At 34.6% G+C, this 22,526-nt stretch overlaps 1 protein-coding gene across 1 annotated transcript; it reads right to left on the bottom strand.

The window, feature by feature from the left end:
• Nucleotides 1-10,644: 10,644 nt before the first annotated feature.
• On the bottom strand, nt 10,645-22,138 carry hop (tyrosine-protein kinase hopscotch). Its single transcript, XM_090178969.1, has 20 exons — nt 22,119-22,138; nt 21,678-21,931; nt 21,497-21,614; nt 21,136-21,432; nt 20,898-21,062; nt 20,741-20,836; nt 19,649-19,806; nt 18,975-19,255; nt 18,676-18,908; nt 18,394-18,606; nt 18,091-18,212; nt 17,417-17,561; nt 17,209-17,359; nt 16,661-16,988; nt 15,979-16,084; nt 14,604-14,802; nt 14,417-14,538; nt 14,184-14,350; nt 12,762-12,825; nt 10,645-12,695 (listed from the first exon to the last, which is right to left on the bottom strand). The coding sequence occupies exons 2-20, from the start codon at nt 21,833-21,835 to the stop codon at nt 12,465-12,467; spliced, it is 3,354 nt and encodes a 1,117-aa protein (XP_090035095.1). The 5' UTR covers nt 21,836-21,931; nt 22,119-22,138; the 3' UTR covers nt 10,645-12,464.
• Nucleotides 22,139-22,526: the final 388 nt, after the last annotated feature.

The raw sequence follows: 22,526 nt of genomic DNA on the forward strand, positions 1-22,526 counted from the left end.
CCACGAACTTTCAGCTTAACTGTCGCTATTGAAAACGAGATAAAAACACTAACCCTTTGAGCACCACTACAAAGATAGTTCTACAATAGGAGGAGAAAAAAACTCAGAAAAAAATATTTGGCAACGGAGTAGGTCTCTAAAGAAACGGTTTTTTATCCATTAAATTTATTTTCTCTTCTCAACCAAGGATGCAAAAAGAAATGAAGGTTTGTTTTTGAAAAAGAGGCAAACCTCGAAATAGCCTTCGAAAATAAATTTCGATAAACTTGAATACTTCCGTATTACTGGGCGTTTATTTATCCTGGGTTTTCGTTCATATTTTATGTCTAAATAAAGCTCGAGTTTTTCTTTCTTAAATTAATTTTTATCCAAATTCTTTTAACTGCAAAATAAGCCAGATTTCTATATCACTTGTAAGAACAAGTAGTTATATCAAGAAGGTAATTCAATTTTTGGGATATGTATTATCTAAATTAATATTGGATAAAAATAGTTTATAAATAAACCGTAGTAAGGTTTATTAAATGGCAAATAATGAAGACATTTAAAGCTAATTTTATTAATATCAGGTTAGCTCAAAAAATGGCAAATAATTTATATTTAAAGCTAATCTTGTTAATAGCAGGCTAATTCAATCAATGGCAACTAAAGATATTTTAAGATAATTTTGTTAAAAATAATGAAGTTTAAAGCTAATTTTGTGATTAGCAGCCTGTTTAAAAAATAATTCAGATATTTAAAGCAATTTTTTTAACAGGCTCGAATTTGACTATTTAAAGTTAGACAACTCACAATTTGTCAGTGCGTGTCGGGAAAAGAATTTAAACCCGCAGAAAAACGTTCGCGAAAATTCACACGAAGTTTCGAGTCGATTTCAGGTTTTATCGTACCACCTTCGTAGTATCGCTTCCATCCTGGAAAAAAACGGTCGGAAAAATGAAATACGACAATGGTAGGGACACATTTGGCCAGGAAGTCGATCATTTGCTATTTCCTTCCGCTACGAATTTGGAAGGGGGGGGGGGGTGGCGCTTTTTTAGAATTAAGCTGGTTTTAAAGCGTCCCAAACAGAAGGCATCAGATACCCGGCCGAAAAGTTGGACGGTGGGCCCACCACGGTGCCCCCCCCCCCTATGAGAACATTTAACGCGTAACCTCTTGACACAACCCCATGAATGGGCCCATCCGGCCAAATGTTCCAAGCCTGTACCGGAAGCTGATTTTATCTTTCCCCGTGTTTCATGGCATATGGAAGTTTTTACAACAGTTTTCAGTTCACTCAAAATTAATTTTTCAGACCATCCTAAATTAATATATCCGTCCACCTTAAAGTAATTCGGTATATTTATTACAGGGTTGCCATATATTTCCTCACCGACTTTTCCCCGTACCCAAATTATAACATCTCCATTTCTACTTTTAACATTAGTTAATGGCTTTACTTTGGTAAAAATTACTTATGTTTTAACTCATTTAAAATGTAACGATAAATTTAAATTCCCTGACTTTTTACAAATTCTTAAATTGCCTGATTTTTTAAACATATTGCCCGATTTCCTTGCAATGTGGCAACTTTGTAATTAGATGCCAATTTCGCATCTACGTTATTTTTTATAATAAAAATGAAATATGTTACTGATAATTCGATAAAGATCTCCACCATGGGTTTTCCCCTTTAAAGTCTACTACCTGGGAAATGCATTTAAATTTCGATCTAGTTACCGAAGTTGTCGAAATATATAACCCGTGACTAACCTTTGACTCAATCTTCCGCCGAAAACTTACCCGATATGCCCCTACCTGCAAAGATTTAAATACCTGGAAAATGACGTAACGTAGTTTCGTAACCTTGAAAAAGCCGCCCCCATCACGGGCACCCCCAAGACGAGGGATTTCCGAATAATTGAATACCGATTGCACAAACCCGAGACAAACCGAGAAAAAATGCGCTCTTTTCTACAGCCGTGAGTCATTATTTAAACGGTTTTTGGTTAACGGGATAGATGAAATACTTTATACCAATAGCAGAAATAGGTTTACTTCACACAAATTCGCGGTACGGATGAATTGGGAAACGTTAATTATTCCAGGGGAGATCATTCGATTCGTGAATCACGATAACTAATAGTTAATGGGAAACAGTGGCCTCGCAACGAGCGGGAATGAATCACCGGTGAGTGTTGACAACGCGACACTCCCGGCGAACACAGACTTAACACATTTTCAAAGTTTCCGGAATAAAACGAGCGATAATTTATAACGATTTTGAAAAAGTGAGCGTTTTAATATCAAAAAATGAAATTTACAGGACTCCCACTTAAATTATCGAATTATTCCGGAAAAAGGAACTTTTCTTTATAATAATAGGGTAATTAAACTAGAAACAAAAGTGTTCAAATGAGGAACCAAATAGTAACAAACGTTATTAAACTAGGAACCAAATAGAGAAAATGTTTAAACAAATTTAAATCCTTACATGAACTAAATTATCCCTAAGGTTAACTTATTTTCCAATTGTCGAATCCCAAACATTGCAAATTAGGGAGAAAATCTCGGTTTTAAAGACCGGAGAAATAGGGACTGTAACAAGGTTATCGCGTATTCAAATTTTCGCAAAGCAGCGATAAATAATTAAAATAGCACTCACTATATAAGTAGAGTAATTCCTTTTACTGTAATCTTCGGTATAACCACAACATGGCTAGCAGGATACACAAGTTAGTTTAGCAGTAGTCGTGTCTTAAAAATAATAATATTATAAACAGCACCAAAGGCACTGTCTCGTAACCGAAGTCAAAACGGACGCAAAATAATCCAGCTAGCAGCTGGACGCAAAATCTCAAACTAAACTGCAACAGGTTCGCCAGATTCTCTATCTCCCTCTCTCTCTCTCTCTCTCTCGATGAGTCATTCGAAAAAAGGAATGACGTCACGGCAGCGTCACAATCCCCCAGTAAGGAATCGCCGGCTAAAGGGGGACAAAAATATTAGGGGGAAGATTAAAGTACGCGTTTCGCGCTATGAATGAGGTCATCTAGAATGAATAGCGCCGCCATGCGAGCGCTTTCGGAACGTTTAACAGGGCCATCAGCGCGCTTTGTTTACATTTTTTCTTTTTACGAATCGCGTCTCCGAGAGTCACGGCGAGCTCCGGAGAGTGGCTCAATTGGCTTTTAAAGGACATTTTGGAAGGAGGCTTTTTTATATTCCAATAAATAAACGAATTATTTACCTAAATATACATTAGACTTATTTGAATTTGAATACACGTCCTTTGAACTCTTTCCGCCTCTAAAGTAACATTATTATTTACACTGAGTAGTAGGAGGCGTTACAATTGTTTACGTTTAGCAATGGCTCTATTTGTTTTCTATGCCTAGATCAGAATATTACTAAAATTATTACGTTTCACCAGAAGTTTATAAGATAGAAATAAACATTCAAGTCATTAAAATAAAACATGTACCTTCGCAGGCTCGGGGTGCTTTTGAATGAGAGCTAATTTCCTACCAAATCGCGGTTATGTACACCGCATTAAAATAATATTTCATAATTTATTTTTGATTAAAAAAAACATTTTCCGAGTGTAATAGTTTAGAAAGTTAGTACAGAATGTTTTAGCTCCGAACTGAGAACCATTTCTACAAAGACCATATGTTTTGGCAGAAAGTCATACTGAGTCGTAGAACCGGTGCCTGATAATTTGATTGCGAATTGCCCATTTTAATCGCTAGAGGCGCGTATCTTTATGGGTATGACGTCAACTCTATAATATTGTGCCGTTAAAAAGCCACAGAATCATTATTTTTTTTGGAAATACGACTAAGAAAATGGTAAATTATAATTCGTACAGAATTATTATGTACCTGAGATTCGGATCGTATTTTTCAAATTATAAGCGGGCCCTTTAAATATCTCTCTATTGGAAAATACTTTATTGAAAGCTGTTCTTCACAAACGTGACGTCAGCACTGGACTAAATGCAACGAAGCTCCTTAGAGAGTATTGGTTTTAACTAGCTTTCAGTAAAAATTACTCGTCTGCAGTATATGAAATGTCATACTTATGGAAAAATATTATACGCTTATGACTGCGCGCATAGCTATCGGTAATTAACTGACATACTTGTAGAACATAATAGAGACCTATGATAAAAATGGTTGACCTAGGAAATATTTTTGAGTCATTTAAAAGACAAAAGAATAATGATGACAAATGAAAACACAACGGAATAACGGGGTGCTAAAGTCTATTTCCCGCCTCCCCGTTTGATTTGTAATTCCTGATCGCTTTTATCTCAAACTACGATAGAAAACGAAATAACCAAAACCCTGCTGTAAGCCGGTACAGGTTGCAGACGCTGACGCCCGCTCCTTTGGCCTCGACAGCAAGGCCGTCTTTACAGAGGAGAGAGAGAGCCGATATAAACAACACGCGAAAATATGACTCACTGGCGTGTAATCTACTCCGCGGCCTAAAATTTAAAGGGGCCTGTACGATTAAAATAGCTAGATATATTTTGCCAAATAAGTAAAGAACCTTGCAGATCCATAATAGGAAACTAAAGTAACATTAGGACTGTATAATTTTATTGGGGCCAAATAGTTGTTTTCCAGGGTTGCCACAATATTTTCAGATTCAAATTACATTACTTTTCCTTGATTTTTTTAAATTTTTCCCAAGTTAAAATTAGACAAAATTTAACTATATTTTACTTTTATCAGTAATAAGTTCACTTCAAATTGTAGTATGACGGTGACTTTTCAAACGATGTTTATACCGAGTTTTTTTTTTAAATTATAATTCGATGACTTTATAATACCAGAAGTAAATGAACCGAAGTTATCAGACTGCTATACTCCCCATGTTGGAGGCGTTTTCCTTATGTATTTACATTTTGCCTCGAATTTGAAATTTTTCGCGCTCCTAAGCCGAAAATAAAACTTTTTGTTTTTATGAAACCATTTTTTATACATAGAAATAGCTATACCCACAATTCCCAAGTGCAATTTAACGCGTCAAAAGACCTTGATGGAAATTATCGTTTATTTGACTCGATTTTCTCATCATTTCCATAAAGAAAACGCCCTCCGACTCTGAGCGCTATTTCGATAACTGCGGTTCATTTACTTCTGATAAAAACAATTCCTAATTTCATATTTCCTAACTTTTTAAATGTTTTCCATGACCCTTGTGTTAATGTGCAGCTAATTAGCATTTCCAGTTTACATGGAGCCACGTAGCGGCCAACGCGAGAAGCTGGATTTTAATTTCCAAATCGTCTGCTTAAAGCACCACAAAATAAATGGCAAAATTCGGCCCGAACTGCACGTGATCTCGTGATAACAGATAAAACCAATCAAATTCAGGAGACTAGCACGCGAAATTACAGAAATGAAAACGATACTGTAGCCCATTAACCGACGATAATCCAGCGGTTTTAATAACTTCTCCCTTTGTTCACTACGAGGCTCTATGTTAAAAAAAGCGTTTATCAAGGTTGCCACAGTTTCTTAAGATGCAAATTCCCTGACTTTTCCAGTTTTACCCCAACTTATTTTGTGTAAAAATTTTGTATTTTTTAAATTGTATATTAAAATGTTTCCAATTTTCAAACCGAAATTAAAATTCCCTGACATTTCCCTAATTTTTAGATTATTTTATAAATTCCCTGATTTGTAGATGCATATTTTAAGAATTCCAGGTACTGTGGCAAACCTGTTTATATTCAATTTGGTGGCGCAATAGTGCTACACGGAGGTTAGCATTTTGGGATCCTCGTGTTTTATAAAAAACTGCTCCGCAGTCCGCACCGCTCGCCGTGTTGTTCCGAGCGGTATATTTGTACTTTTTTAATGCATTTTAAAATTATTAGTACGAAAATACGTTTTGGATTTATTTAATCCTATTTAGTACGTTTGGAACATTTATGATACGAAAATACGTTTTGGATTTATTTAATCGTATTTAGTACGTTTGGAACATTTATGATACGAAAATACGTTTTGATATTTTTTGTCATAGATTTAGTATTTTTGAAGTTTTTGGAGTTCGTTGAAAGTTTTATAAATAGTATGTGGTCTAATTTCACCACCAAAGCAGTTTGGTTTCTTCGAATTCCTCTTGTATGGCCCTCTATTGAAAGCGACATTCACGCAGCTGTCTTCAAGGGATTCAATCTTTTGACATTGAAAAAAGAAAGAAACTTTGTTTCATAGATGGCGTACTAAGCGGAAAATCGAAAAGTACGTTTTTCCCCAAAAAATTCTTCGAAAATACGTTCTGTGATTGGAGGAAGTACGTTTCAAGTTTCAAGTATGTTTATTGATTATCTTTGACTTACATAGAGGTATTAAGGGACAAGTCAATTTGTGACTTATAGCCCTGGCTGGTTGTGCAACACAGATTGTAAAACAATGGTATCAAATAAATTATGTAACAATAGTAAAACAAAAAAATTTAATTTAACAAATATAAACCTTATAAAAGAAAGACAACACACAGCTATAATACTATACTATATTTTTATAACTTTTTTGGCCTTGTGGGTGGTAGTACAGTGTTTAATATCCTGATAAATCAGATTATATTTTTGACTCCGTTGTAGAATATTGAATTGAGGCTTTTTACAGTGTTACATTTTGGGGCCTCTAAAAAAACACATTCTGGTTGTGGGTTTTTAATTTAAATATAAGAGTTTTTTATTATTAAGTTTTTAAATATAAACAATAAGTTAGAATAATCAGCTATTTGATATATATTTAGAATTTTCGATTTCAGGTATAGTGGTTTGGTTTTAGTTAGTACATATGTCTTAAGACTCTTTTTTGGAGTAAGTGGATTCTATTTAGATTATGCCTAGTTGTATTGCCCCAAGCCACAATTCCGTAAGTTAAATAAATGTAGAAAAAACTATTGTATAGTTCAAAGAGTATTCGCCTAGGGAATAAAATGTTGCAAGGCTTGAGTGTGTAACATGACCTTGCTAGTGTGTTGCAGACACGATTCACATGCGCATTAAAATTTAGGTTAGCGTCAAAAAAAAATCCTGAAATCTCTCGGAACAAAACTGACCGCTGTAACGGACCGTACCTTATTTTGGTATCTTCGGTGCTTACCGTGCCTGGAACGGACTCTTTGAACCGGAAGTGAAAAACGTCGTTCAACGGCGTAACGTACTTTTCGGTAGCTCCGGTCCACTTCGCTGAACGCAGCCAGCGTATAGAGTATAGAAATCAGCTTTAGCCTGTAAAAATGATGTACGTCAGTTAATCCTAGGAGCAACAAACACAGCACCCCACACAAGGAGAACGCAGCTAGCCTTTAAACACGCTAACGCAGTGTTGTGTACATTTCATTGGACGAACCATTACGCTCATTGTTTTACGGAAAAGAGGAAGACAATTTCCGAATTTTCCCCTTCCGACGCCAGCAGGCGCTAAAGCGTCTAACCAATGAAAAATGTACGCAAGAAAATAGACGACTTTTGATGGGTTGCGTTCTCCTTGTGTGGAGTGCTGTGTTTGTTGCTCCTAGGTGGCACTATACAATAGACCATTCTATAAAATACTACTTGTGTATAGAGAGGCAGAAGGTTTGGCCCGATTTTTCATTAACCAGGGAGGCTCATAAAAGGATTATCTGGCAAACCTGCCAACCTAGTTGTCTGGAACCTAAATCCTACTCATTTAACGGGTTTAGTTTTATACAAACCCTTTGCTCCTAGCTTAAACCAATACCTGCTGTTTCTTTAATGGCAATATTATATAACATGCAGACGACGGGTCAAATGTTTCAAAACCAGGGTTGAACGTAAGGTACTAGTCACGGCATTTAACTACTAAAAAAAATACTCTTGACTACTAAAATTAATGGAAATCTGGGGCTCACTAGTCAATTCGACTAGCGAAAAATTTACCTAAATATTCATAAATAATTCAGACTATGGCGTTTACTAAATTCATCATTCATCAATCGCATTTTATTTAAAAAAATCACATCATGTAACTCAAGTGATAATAAACTCCTATTTTAATTCGGGCCGGTAACGCAAAATGTTGGCTGTCCTTCTTGTTTTTATACCCCCACTAGTCAGTGACAACTAAAATAAATTAAGAGAGGTGGCTCACTAGTAAGGCTTACTAATAAAAAAAATATTCTTATGTCCAGAACCCAATTGTACACTCAAAAATCGGTCACTAACCGAAAAACTTTATGTTGGTCCACCCCAAAAAGCGTAACTAATTTGGCAGTTCACACTACTTATTGCACTCGCAATAGAACTTCAAAAGGTGTATAGTTTGAACGCTCCTTCACAGATAAAAGGTACCGTTTGTAAAGTAGCTTCAGCTCGCGCTATGAGAGCCCTGGACATGCTACGACGCTCTTTCTCCCATTTCAGTATTAAATCGTTTAAAGGCTTAGGTTTTCTTCTGCTTGTCCCCCTTTAAATTAGGCCAACATGTTCAGCGGTTGGCCTACCACCAGGGTATTTGTGCTCCACTAAGTTAATTTAAAGGGGGAAAGGCAGAAAAAAACCTAGCCTTTAACATTTTGTATACCTAAGTACATCCATCCTCACCTCGACCTATTGCTCCAGTGTTTGGTCGTCTTACTTGGTGAAAGACATTGAAAATTTGGAGCTTGTGCAGAGAAAGGCAACGAAACGTGTCCCTGGTTTACGAAGTATCCCCTACCCTGATCGCCTTAACCTTCTGTCCCTTGAAGATAGGCGTCTTCGTAAGGACCTTGTGGAGGCCTTTAAAATTATTTATAGCCACTACGACATTGCCGCTATACAGTTTTTCGCCATCAAATGGACTGTGCGCAAAGCCCCCAACATTGTCAAGAAAAGGTGCTTTAGTGCGGTTCGACGTACCTTCTTCACCCAAAGGGTGGTTAACATTTGGAACGATCTCATGAATAAATATTACCCATATACGTGTATTTATCGATTGCATTCGCGTTGTCAGGGCGCAATAAGTGTATAGCTTTTTATACCTGATGAATAAAATTATTATTATAACAGTCGAAATTTTATTGAAAATACATTCTTCATTGTAACCTTTAAACTTTTTATATAAGAAAAAATTACTATCATCATTCTTCAAATATCATTCGTAATTCGAAACAAAGACATTTCCCAATTTTAAGACTAGATTGCGTGGGAACTGGAATTTTACAATTTAAACCATTCTTTCCAGATAAGGTTCTCTTTTTTGAACTTTAAAACAAGTCTGCTCTATTACAAATATACTTTCATACCAATACCAAGTAAATAATCGGATAAGTCGGTTAATTTGTTTTTTTTTAGACAAACGCGTTTGATTATATTTAGCATTGCTAAAACGTTATTCTTTCAAATCTTACCAACTTTGATTTCTTTCAGCCATCCAGTGGCGCTACGATAAACTAAAAAATAACGCTAGCACCCACGAAAATTTAAAAACGCGAACTTCGAAGACAAATTAACGCTTTTCTAGACCTTAGAACTGAAATACCATTATAGCAGACAACGTTTATCTTAATTATAAAATAACTGATTTCAAAAGCGAAATTTAAGAGCGTGCTCCACGTGACTGCTCGAGATTCGCTCCCATTACGTCTGACGTCATTAATCTTCCTCCGATTGAGAGAGATATGGAAAATGTTCCGAAGATTCGAGCGAGTTTATTCTCGAGCTAAAAAGGAGCTCGTGAAGAAATTGAGCAGAACACGGTGCTTCGAGAGCGATCTGTCGAATTCGGCAGATGGGTTTCTAACGATCTAAGAGCGCTCGAGAGCAATAAATGGAACACGCAAAAACTGATCGGAAATGGCACATGGTAAGTTTATCGAGGCAATCTCGAGCAGTCAAATTGATAAAACTAATAATAAGTTTCAGGCGTTCGCCTTTGGCAAATTTTGTGGGTGCTATTTCTGTATGGTTCTATGTTGTACACCTCAAGAGCCTAATTTTGGGTGGTGCGCCACTATCTATCTTTAAGTAATGAAAACGAAAAAGTATAAAACGTTTTTTGTATGAATTTCAGGTAGCTGATCCGACCAATCCTATTCTGGAATTTCTCCAGAAACTAGCGAAATTCAAATTATTGTGTGGAAATTTAAATTATAATTTTTATCCTGGTATTTGTTACAATTAACTGAGCTTATCAGATCACCTACAATGTGAAAAGTTTTAAATGCACCACTTCCGTCTAGGGTGAAATCAGAACACAATTATAATGTACACTATCACATACATACTACGAATTTACCTCATATTATCAAAAGGCTTAGTCAAAACTGGAATGTTTTTTAAGTAGATATATTTTTGGCAAAAAGGGATCATTTTATTTTCCAGATTATTAAGTCTATGACTTGAGTTTTGGAGAGTACCAGTAACACACGGTCAATATTATAACTCTACGAGTCTGATAATAAAAGTTTCAGTTTATATTAAAAAAAAGAGTAGAAATTCCAGGTAGGATAGGCAATTTTCAGAAAAATTGTTATGATCATTTGTGGCCACTTTAAAGCTAACAGAGCTATTAAACGACACATTTGAACATATTTAACTATTTCATTATTAACTATTAAAATGAGTTAATATTCATATGAACATTCAAAAATACCATGGACTAATTAATGTTTGTTAATTAGTCCATGAAAATACCTAGCCTTGTAAAACCAGTAGTAAATGAATTTCCACCGAAACTCATCTTGATTTACTTGCGCCATCTGTTGCACGGATAATACAACTACTCTACAAAAGTCAATTAACTAAGCTAAAGTGAAGGTGGAAATCATTTGTTTATTCCTATGCACTCTGAAATCATCTTTACTTTGCTTTAAATAAATGTCCTGATAAATAAGTTTCACCTACTATTGTAATTTCCCATAGGAAAAAGTAGTAGAGCCAAGTATGTAGAATATGCCAGAAACTCACTCCAGTCATAAGGCAACTCTATACAAAAAATTAAGACTGGTGTTTTAGACTGCGATGCTAGCGCCATCTGCCCCTGTGCACTAGAAATGTAGTCTACACCCAGTTGCAGGCTAAGAAAGGCAAAATATCTAGTACATTAGGCGGAAAGATACTAGCACGGTTAATCGGCCGCGTGAACTTCGAATTTCGTAAATTTTCTGTAGAATTTCTAAAGGGGAATATGCATGTTATATTTATCCATTTTATAAATGTTTATTGCATAATTTTCAAAGTGATCAATAAATATTTAATGTAGATTATTATTCTCAAGCTTCATTATAGCGAATTTTTAGTATTATGCTCCTAAACAATCATCAAATCGCACGTCAACGTGGTACAGTGGCATAGCCAGAAATTCGTCATGGGAGGTCGAAGTACATGAATGTTAAGAGGGGGGTCGAGAAGGGGGTGGAAATTTGGTACTTTCAAAGCTAGGCCCAAGGGGCGGTCTGGACCCGGAACCCCCCCCCCTTGTCTACGCCACTGACGTGGTAATATTGGCATTACCCAATAGTATAGTGTGGGTATTCAGACCCTGGCGCCAGACTTTACCATTTTGCAATGTAGAAATTAGTTAAAACGTTATGTCTAAAAATATAATTAATATGCGTTAATTTAAAAAAATGTTACAATACAAAGTGTCAGTTTTAAAGCGAGGCTCACCAGCACCATTCTAATTCTGAAACGTGGGGAATTTGTTGAACATATAATTTAATTTGTTGGCAAAAGTGGCACTAGCATAACATCTGCCAATTCCACTCTACCAATTCGTATATGGGGAGTTGCCTTTTTTCTCTGGATTAAGTTTCAGGCCAACTACAAAGAGGAAGCGTGTAGTTCAAGTGGCCTTATAAAAAATTCAAAATCCGGAAACTTGTAATTTTTTCATCTTCATTTCAGATATTCAATATTTTTTTAAAAGAGACTAAGTATTTGGACTAATTAACGAAAGGGACAGGTCTACTCTTCTGAAAAGTACAAACGTTTATTCTTGTCCCTCTATCATAAAAAAATGTGCAACTATAATGCATATGCCCATGTATTGAGGATACTGATATTAGAAAAATAGGCTGATATATCGGTGCATTCGTAAAAATCATTAAGATGTAAGGTAGCATAACTTAAGTAATTTATTAACAAGGCCACATCTTTTGTGATACTTTCGCACATGTGCACTAGCTGTTTTTCCCCTATAGAGGGGTGGAATAAGCATTGGAATGGTTGCTAAGGAAATTTAGTAGCATCAAAATATCCCAATAGTTAATTAGTCCAAGCTAAAAATAACTACCTTCTCCAAAAAGTGAAAAATATTAAAATAATATAAAAAATTAACTAATTAATTAAAGAAATATTTTTAAGGTATAAAACTCTTTAAAATCGGTTTAAAATATTTTGTGACATTTGTACAATAAAGATCTAATTATGACTTACAAATGTCTATCTGACATTATCTTTACTGAGTTTCAGAATTTCCCCATACCTTATGCTAGGTATTTTTTCACTCTAGCTTCTCTTTCATATCCTCTGTTTGTTGGTAAATTTCTGAAAAACTGGGTCGGTCATGAGAGTTCATTTCCCAACATGAGCACATTAAACAATAAACATCACTAGGGCACTGTTCAGGTCGTGACAACCGTTGTCCTTTTTCCAAGGCAGCAGAAAGACAGGTGTCAGGAACATCAGGAATCATAGGATTTTCACCATAAGAGAAAATCTCCCATAAAGTTACCTAAGTCAATTTGTATAAATATCATTAAGTGGCTAAAATATACACAATACTCCATTAAATCCTTACGCCATAGCTCCAAACGTCAGATTTATGTGAGAATTTGCCATATTTAATACTCTCTGGTGAGTACCTAAACATTTTAAAAACTTGAGGTGAATAATTTAAAAATTGAAACACAAAAGTAAGTTCTAGCTTGAATCTTAAAGCTGGGTGAATAACTAAATTAACCAAATAATTCGGTCGAATATCGAGATGAACAAACAAACGTCTCGATATGCTTTTCAAGCCTCTTTTGGTATTTGATGAATATCGAATGACATATCTATTAATCGGTAAATATACTCTTTTCGTATTTACGTCATAGGAAAGGGGAAAATATAAGTATAATATAAGTATATAATATAGTTTTGGTTTTACTTTTTTATACCTCAGACTGCTTGAAGTTTGAGTCATGATCCATATATTTTTATTATGAAATAAAATTCTTAAGTTAACTGAATGTATTTTCATCAGCTAAATTCTGGTATCAAGTTTGTAAAGCCAAAAATTAATCATTGAGATGATGGATGGTACTTAAACTGAATAACTGATACAGTTCTACCATTTAGATATTACAATTTAAAATATTTCGACTATTAGACCGGTCCATTTATATAATATTTGCATTAAGCCTAACTGATTGATATTTGGTACGAAAACTACTATTCATCTCTTAATCTAATTAACCTATATGATTATTCATCTCGGTATTTGATTATAAATTTTTTGGTATTAGATATTAGTCTCGACAGGCTAAAAGTGCTTTCGCTCAGCCTTATTTTATTGAATCTGGTAATCTTGGATAATACCATCCAATTTCTTTTCTTTGCTTCTCTATTTGAGTACAATAGTTTTAAGCCTGGGTTCAATTCAGTAGTTTGCCTACTTTATTTGCTTAATGATTAAAAATGTAAATTTTGTGAAGCATATATTTAATTATCTAATACCATAGATTATAAAATGACTGGTGTTTTCCTTAAATCTGTTTCGCATTGTCTCTGCGACATCCGATATATACCAGCTGTTGCTCTTATAAGACACCAGAATTCGAGAGCAAAGACGACTGTTTATATGGTTTGAGCGAGGAATGAGATTACAAAAAGTAGCAGAGAAAGCCGAGGGCCTTAACTTTATCCGGACATATATATCTTAAAACCAGTTTAACTTACACATATTTGTAATCATTTTTTACAAACTTGTTACAAAGCATATTTTTTGACAAAGACTGGCTTTTGTACTCTTAACAGCTAATCAAAGTTAGAGCTTTTTATGTCACATATAGCAAATAGGTCCTGATCAATCTCTATATTAAGTGTGCAAGCTTTGACTATTTTAAAATTATAAATTAATTGATTACGTATTTAACATTAACAAAGGCTGTAATCAGTGTACCGAATTTTTGCAAAAGGTTAGCATCATGGATTCCTGGTTCTAGTAATAAACACTTACCATCTTATTGGGAGATTCCTTTCAGTTCGGACACGGTAATAATGGTCTTCGGTAAATTGAGCAAGACCAAAATCGCTTATCTTGACAGTGTCAGGTGAGGCCACTAGAATGTTGCGAGAAGCCAGGTCTCTATGAACTATATGCTTCTGTTCTAGATAATGCATGCCCTATAAATAAATATTTTAAATATATTGAGCCCCTGCCTTTTACCAAATTATTACTATATAACTTACTTCTGAAATGTCAGAAGAAAATTTGAGCAACGTAATTATGGACAATTTTTTTCTGTACATTTGTAAATAAGCCAAGAGGCTTCCAAGTTCTAAATATTCCATAACTAGCATCGTTTGCGGGTCTGAGTGGAAGTACAATAATTTATAGAAATCATTCGGATAAAACAAAAATTAACAAAATACAGACCTTCAACTAGCCCTTTAATTTCCACAATATTCTTATGTCTGAGGGATTTCATGATATTAATTTCTCGATGGAGATCTATCAGACCAGATTCTGACATGAATGATAATTGAGATTTTTTCATGCTTTTAACAGCAACTACTTCTTTCTTCAGTCCCTCCCACTGAGAAAACGTAGCTTTGCACACCTCACCATAAAAACCCTTCAGAAAAAATAAGAATTGTAACATGGGGCAATTATGATTTTTCAAAAATTCAGATAACACCAATAAACTCAGATTGGTATCAAAAGTTTGTTTAACTAATCGGAAGAACCATTGGCCATTTACATGTGAACCCATTACTAAGTAAAATCAAGATCTTAAGTTATTGAGAATGTCCAAGTTAAGCCATAATTCACTTTTAAACAGTAATGCCATCTGCTGCGAATGTATTTCAATATATTTTTATTTAGCACGATAATTGAGACTTTTTTTTCAAATATTTTGCTATTTGTGATTAAATAAATCATTGAAGCTGTTATTAAAGTTGCAAAAACAAAATTAACAGTTAAATCGAGCTATTACATAACTAACTATTCTCGAAAGACAATTGGAAGAATGGTGATTTCCATTTGGATTATTTTTCTAAAAATATAGGACTTTATAGGACTATTTTTACAAAATTATAGGATTTTATAGGGCTATATATGGTATTTAACTTACTAAATTTATGCATTTAAAAACAAAATCTATGTTTAGAGAAATAAATCTTTGATTTTCACTTAAAAAATAGACACTATTTAACCATTTTATCACAAAAATATACTAGTAGCTAACTATGTTAACAATAACAAAAGTATAGACTAGAATGACTTGGTATAGGAATTTATTCTATACACTCTTTTACGAGCGTATCGACCCCCCCTTTACAATCTCCCATGTGGCCGCCGCCACCGCCGTACTACCTCTGCCTCCACTATTGAATTTTTTCCGCCTAACGGGTCCCCTCCCCATGTAGTCAAGCTATGGATTCCCCCACGAATATTCTCCGTAAAAGAATCTATAGCTAAATCTAGCAATTTAACAGAATGGCTGGTTTTGAAATGAGCAAAATATCAAAATTATAGGACTTTTGGGGCATTTTGCTAAAAATATAGGATGTTATAGGACATTTTTGAAAATATAGGATTTTATAGGATTTATCGGACCTCTGTGGGCCCTGGGTTTCAAGCGATACCGCTTATAGGTAGACCTGTACATTCTCAGAAGGCTAAATAGGTTGTTGGTAAAATCAGAACATCAGTCGATATTATATCGGTTTACATAAATTGCTAAGAAAGTTGAGGAATGCCCTTTAACTTTTAAATCTCCAATTGAGAGAGGTTGATAAATATTTACCTGTCCCAAAGTTTGACCCATTGTTAGGTCATTAAAGTCAATCACCCAAGGAGATTCATCCGATTCAATTAAGGTTGTGTTATTGTCCCTATTGATTTCATTCATGCTAATAAGTAAAAAAACGAGATTAGTATGTAGATTTTTTTTGGTTGGATAATTTCGGGTAGATACGCCGCAACATATAATGCTACTTAAAATTTGTGTTCAGATAATTTTCAATGCGGATATATCTAGACTTTTTAGGATCACTATGGGCGATACTATTTTCTGCATGGAGTCGACGGGGAAACGTACTTTTGGCTTTTACTGCATGCCACCAACGAGGAAATATAATTAAGCGATCCGGCGATAGGAAATACTATTTTCCGCGTACTGTCGACAGGATAACAACACACTTACGCGATCCGGGTGATAGAGACCCTACTTTCTGCGTACCGTCGACGGGAAAACACACTTACGCGATCCGGGTGATGGAGACCCTATTTTCTGCGTGCCGTCGACGCGAAAACACATTTATGCCATCTAGCGATCGAGACCTTATTTTCCAAACTGTCGATAGGACTTAGTGATGGAACAAATATTTTCGGCCCGCTTTTTTGAACGTCATCAAATCCAATTAATTATTTGCCGTCTGATTTAGGGGGTGTGTGGCATATCTTCCCGAAATTACAATCTAACTAACCTTCCACCTAAGCTGATTAAAGAACCAACAGGAACTGAATTAATATCAGCTATACTGTCTACGTCGGACAACATAGTGAAAGTGGAGTGTTCACTAGATCCACTGTAGGCTGACATTTGATCGTAAGGTACTTTACTATTTATCTTTAAATTTTGTATGGCACTTTTTATTGGCTTTTTTAGTTGACTTGAAGGAATGGAAGGAGATCCTTCTTGAATTTGGTGGCGGTTGAGGCGGGGCGTGGTCACACTTCTAGCATCTTCATTTTTAGATACTATGGGAACAGAATTAACTGTGGCATACGAGTGACTTCTTCTGGAATTATAAACTGGAATAAAAGATATTTCAAATAAGTATGTGTAATTCTTATCTTTCACACATTTTTTTTCTCATAGTAAGCCCATTACGGAAGCCGTGTAAAGGCACTAGATAACTTGGGATTGAGTTATTTTTCTCGATAGAGGCGCGTATCAAATTGCAATTATTTTGACTAACTGACACACTTATGGTATTAATTATTGACTTATGATGTTACATTTCATATTTACCTTCGTATAAAGTTTGGTTTACGTCTCTCATAATAGCCTGTGGTTGTTTTCTGCTGTCTGGGTCAAGAATCCAGCATTCCAGCATCAATTTGTAAAGATCTTCATGGCAGTTTGAAGGTTTAGGCAAATGAGCTAAGTCATTAAATACCTCCTAGGAAGGAAAAAAGGGGTTATTAACAACAAATCAGAAAACTTGGATCTCAATTACATTATTGCCGTAATCATGGATTGAAGGCTTCAAACCATAAGAGAATATTTCCCACATTGTTGTACCAAAAGCAAATACATCAGCTTGGATAGTATTTTGACATAAACTGTAATCACTGTAACACTCAGGTGGAATCCAAGGGGTACTGAAAACAAAGTCAAAAGAATTGTAATGATCAAGAATCCCATTATGGCAGAAATTAACCTTTGAATTGTAAAAGCATAGTTTCATTATGAATTTAAATCTATTTGATCATTCTATAAATTCCCTCTACCAGTTATTTCTCACATTTTGAGGGACATTGGTTTAGTAAAATGTTTTTCAGACTAGGAACGCCCAAAAATAACGAAAATCTCTACCTCACTTTTATGGAAAACCTGCAAACCTAGTTGCTTAGTTAGTTATGTAAATATGAGTAAAATTTTAAAACTACCCATGTGCTAATATTCTATTTATAATATTGCTATATTTTGAAATATACTGTCTTTACGATAGGTTATACAAAATATTGACCCAATGTCTGCTCCTTTAGAAAATATTAAATAAACTAACAATTTGTAAGTGAATTTCCATAGCAATGAATAAGATGAAACAGTTATGACTGGGACATTACAGTATTTAATTTGGTTAATAAAAATTCTGGACTTTCATGTTGAAAATGAAACTAAACTTACTCTTCAACATCATAGACTAAAATTCCTGGATCACATAATTTGACTTTGAATGACTTCTCAGTGTGAAGAGCGACCATTAAATTCCTGCATCTGATTTTTCCATGGACACAGTTTTGTTCTTCCTAAAATGAATTCCAAATTTAATTGCACTATTTATTTTTAGAGATAATGATAGCTGAAATTCTTAAAGCGAAAGTGACCTCAACAACTCTTAAAGGGATAGTAAAAGTAAAAAATTCTTAACGGAATAGTGAACTAAAATTCTTATTAAAGGTATTCCATTAGTAAATTAAAAAAACTTACAAGATACCAAATGGCCATGGCGAGATAGGTCGCTGCCTCAAGTAAATCCACTTGCTCCAAATCACCAGCGTGGTTCTGAAGGTACTGATCGAGGGGGCCCAAAGGCAGATATTCTAGAACCAACGCCATGGGGTTGTGCAAGACAATTCCCACTGTCGACACGATAGCTTGGGACTTCCACTCCATCACTTTACTACTTTGTTTCAAAAACTCCTAAAAGAATATGATAAGAATGCTACACATCACACAATTTTAATAGAATAATAAAAAATAAATTCTTACTTGAATGTGAGTTTTTGCAAAATTTGGCAAAAGAGCTTTGACAGTAACAGATTTCATATCCCCTCCACTCTGTCTCAGTTTGGCTTGAAACACATTGATGAATTTACCCTTTATTTGAGTCTCACTATCAAACACTAGGGCTTTAATAGGAATGCATTGAGAACAATCCCCTTCACTTGATAAATTTAGACTTTCACGATTTTCTGGACGGCATAACAAGAGACGTGTTTTGTCTACAAAAAAATAAAAAATTAGTTAGAATTGGATACGATTTTTGTCATCAAGATGATGCATTTTACCATATTCAGAAGGAGTCACACAATAAACAGGATATGACAACCTTATTTTCTTAACCGTATGAGCCACTAGTTGTGGGAGAGTATCAAAAATAGTTTCCTCTTCTGAGAGACGAAATTTATCTTCCTCCAAAGTAAATATTTGCAATGTTATAGGCTTTTCTTGAGCTGGAAGGCATAAATCCATTCTCAATTCATTGTAAGATGAAGAACTCTCTCGAATCAAATACGTTCCGGGTTCAAAATTTCTTTTCTCCTTAAGCTTCTGATATGAGAATTTGTATCTATTTATCAATGAGAAAGGTAAAAAGTTTTCAAAAAATATTTTAATTTCAGAGCTTTAGACCAACCATCCTTATACTCGCAGAAAATGCAAAATTCAGATTATAGGCATATGTGACGGTATCACTTTTAGCAATTTGGCTGGATAGATAACTGTTGGAGCTTAATATGGAACACTACTTTTGTGTTTTTTTTTTAAATAGATATCTTAGTAACATTTAGAGCTGTTAGGCACTTATACCACTTATTAAACAGGGCAGCTCTTCGTAACACCTTCACATGTGCGCAATTCCTTTCATGTCAATTTTTTCTGAGAGAGGAATGGGAATAAGCATTTAAGAGCTTGATAGGGATATTCAATGGCACCAAATTAAGGAATATCAACAGAGGCTTACCCTACAGGACCATGGCACTTTAAGAGCTTAAGTTTCAGCAAAGCGGGTGTTGGAAACTCTTTGCATAGATTAAACGTCCACTTTTCAGTCAAACGGTAATAGCCATCCAGGCAAGAGATAAACGAACGGAGTTGATCAAGATTATTGAAATTGAGATACTGTAATGAGCAGAATAAGGTGATAATATTTTGGCTTGGAGGAATAAAGCTTGCATAAATAAATTGCAGCTCAGTGGCTGCCAGGAATATAGAGCCCCAATCCCTAAAGTGGTTTCAAATGTAATTGGAATCATAGTTATTTCATAGTTTTCATAAAAATTGAGAGGGGATCGCTTTATAAATTCTGGACTTGTATGCCCAATAGTAGGTCCTGCATTTGTAGTCATCATCATCTACAAGAGAAGATATAATTATGTTCAGTGACCATAGCTATCAGTATGACATTCTAATGCATGGGTTTGCCAAATAAATTTTCTTGGACTACAGAATGAAGAAATTAGTATATTTATAGCTTTGCAGCCAAATAAGAGTTTATACTGATGCTAACCCAACATAGAAAGAACTTGGAAGAAATTTCTATAATTGTATTAATTCCTGCGCAATTATAAAATATATATACAGCGTGTCCACTAAAAATTAAAAATGATAAATAACTGAAAAAGTTTTTTTTTTCAATTTCAAATTTCTATGGAACATTCCTTGTGCAGGGGGACATTTACTAGTGCAAAATCGAATGACCTTGAACAATGTCTTCAAGGTCATTTGAAAACTATCTCCTGAACCATTAGGGATTTGGTTCCAATTAGAAAGCTGTTGCTCGCCATATTATTAGTTCAAATAATTTTGATTTGACTAATCTTGATATAATTCTCTCATTGACACTAGTTATTGTTTGTCAAAATTTTAGAAGAGGGCACTGCCGTGACTCAGAAGTGAAGAAAGCTAAATTTAAAAAATTCACTTTAAATCAACCACTTAATACTTGTTTAAGCAGTTTTTTCGTTAAAATATTTGTTTTTGTTACCTTCTGTACGCTTATGCTACTAGTTAAAACTTTTGATGCTTTCCCTTCAAGAAGAAAGAAAGAAAATACCTGAGGTATTCCATTTTTTCTACTGATTTCCACAGTATTATCTTTTCTCATACTGATATAATACAAGTCTTCGACTGAGCATATATGTATCCATTTCTAGGGGTGCGGAAAACAATTTTGAAATAGATTTCAAAATTATTTTTGAGTAGTTACTCACTGATTTGCTACTTTTCATTTGCACTCTAAGCCCAGGTTGTTCCTGGTGGAAGGGATTCACTTGAACCGTAACTTCCATGACTTTTCCATCCTCATCTATTTCCGCTTTATATTGTTCGCATCCATAATCAGGGGCTAAATCATAGATCTGGTACATGAATTGCTCCTACAGACACACAATTTTATGTCATTATAAAGTTTGAAAGAAATGGGGATCGGGTAGACAGGCTGTAATATACCTTAACATAGGCAACGTTATTCTTGCTATTTACCAGACCCTCACTGACGGAATTTAGTAAAGGCTGCTTTAGCCAAAACCTGTGCGACTTCCAAAGCTCTTGAGGCAAAAAATCCTTATATCTATCCTTGATGTAATCCATGTCATATTTATTTTCAAGCATTTCTCGGATCATGTCAGTAGCCGCTAAACCCAAGGCTTTACTCTTATGTTGACTTAATTCGGGAATTTTACCAGTTAGAAAATCACCACGCATTTGATTAAAATAGTAGTCTATGGTAGCGAAATCTTTCAACTCCTACTTTGAATAATTATAAAAATTAATAAAATAAAAAGCTGTATGCCATCTTTGAAAATATTACCTCTAAATGGCTAATACTTGGAAGTTTAAATCTCAGTTTAAATTCTAACAATCCTCTTTTCACCCCATTAACGATAATTTGGTGAGTAGGACAAAGCCAAGCTTTAATTTCCGGAGACCTAAAATATGACATTTCTTTGGCATTAACAAAGAAATTAAAGTTTCAATATAGTTTTACTAACCAAAGTCCAAATAAATGACGAGCAATGGGTCCAATACCACACAGTTGAGCGGTATAAATACATACATCTTCTGCAACGTAAGAAAACTTGCCAGGTAGTTTGATAATATCCTTGGTATGAGTTTTAATCGAAAGGAAAGTTTCTGTATCTGGTTCCATAATGAGCGACTTCGAAATGATTTTGTTTCAATGTATCATAACAAATTCATCTCTTTTTTTCATTTGAATCTCAGGTTGATATACCACTTCAATCATCTATTTGAGAAATTACACAAATATATGAAAGCCAACAGAAAATTTCCTCTTTACTAAAACTTAACTTGTAATTTTAATAAAGGCATAAATTAGGCTTAGAAAAGATTGAAAGACCCAAGGTAAGACAACGAAAAATATTTAGAAAATAAAAACTATATCAGGTCAGTAAAATTAAATCGTACATTACATTTTGCAAATATTATCAGATGAACTGTCCTTATAGGCAGGGCTGCCAGAAAATATTATTGTTATGACGCCCAAATTGTTAAAAAACTCGCCCAATTTCTAGCCCAACTATATAACAGCAAGTTTCAAACTAGCCCAAAATTCAGCCCAAATAATTTTGGAAAGTAGCCCAATTTACCGCCCAAAAACGTAAATATTTGTAACAAAAAGCCAAAAGTTTTAAATTTTCGTTTAAAATTTAAGGAATATTTAGGTTTAATAGAAAATATTATAAAACATTCATTGAGTAACATAGAAAAACTAGGTCGTCGCAAAAACCGAAAACTGCATTTTCAACAAAGGCTTGGCCGGAGCGAGCTGCAAATCCAGTGGTTAATTAGCCTTATATTAATTATACCCAAGTAGAGAA

This window comes from Leiobunum rupestre, chromosome 6 (genome assembly GCF_980474605.1).
Source record: "Leiobunum rupestre chromosome 6, qqLeiRupe1.1.hap1, whole genome shotgun sequence".
Classification (NCBI taxonomy): domain Eukaryota; kingdom Metazoa; phylum Arthropoda; class Arachnida; order Opiliones; family Sclerosomatidae; genus Leiobunum; species Leiobunum rupestre.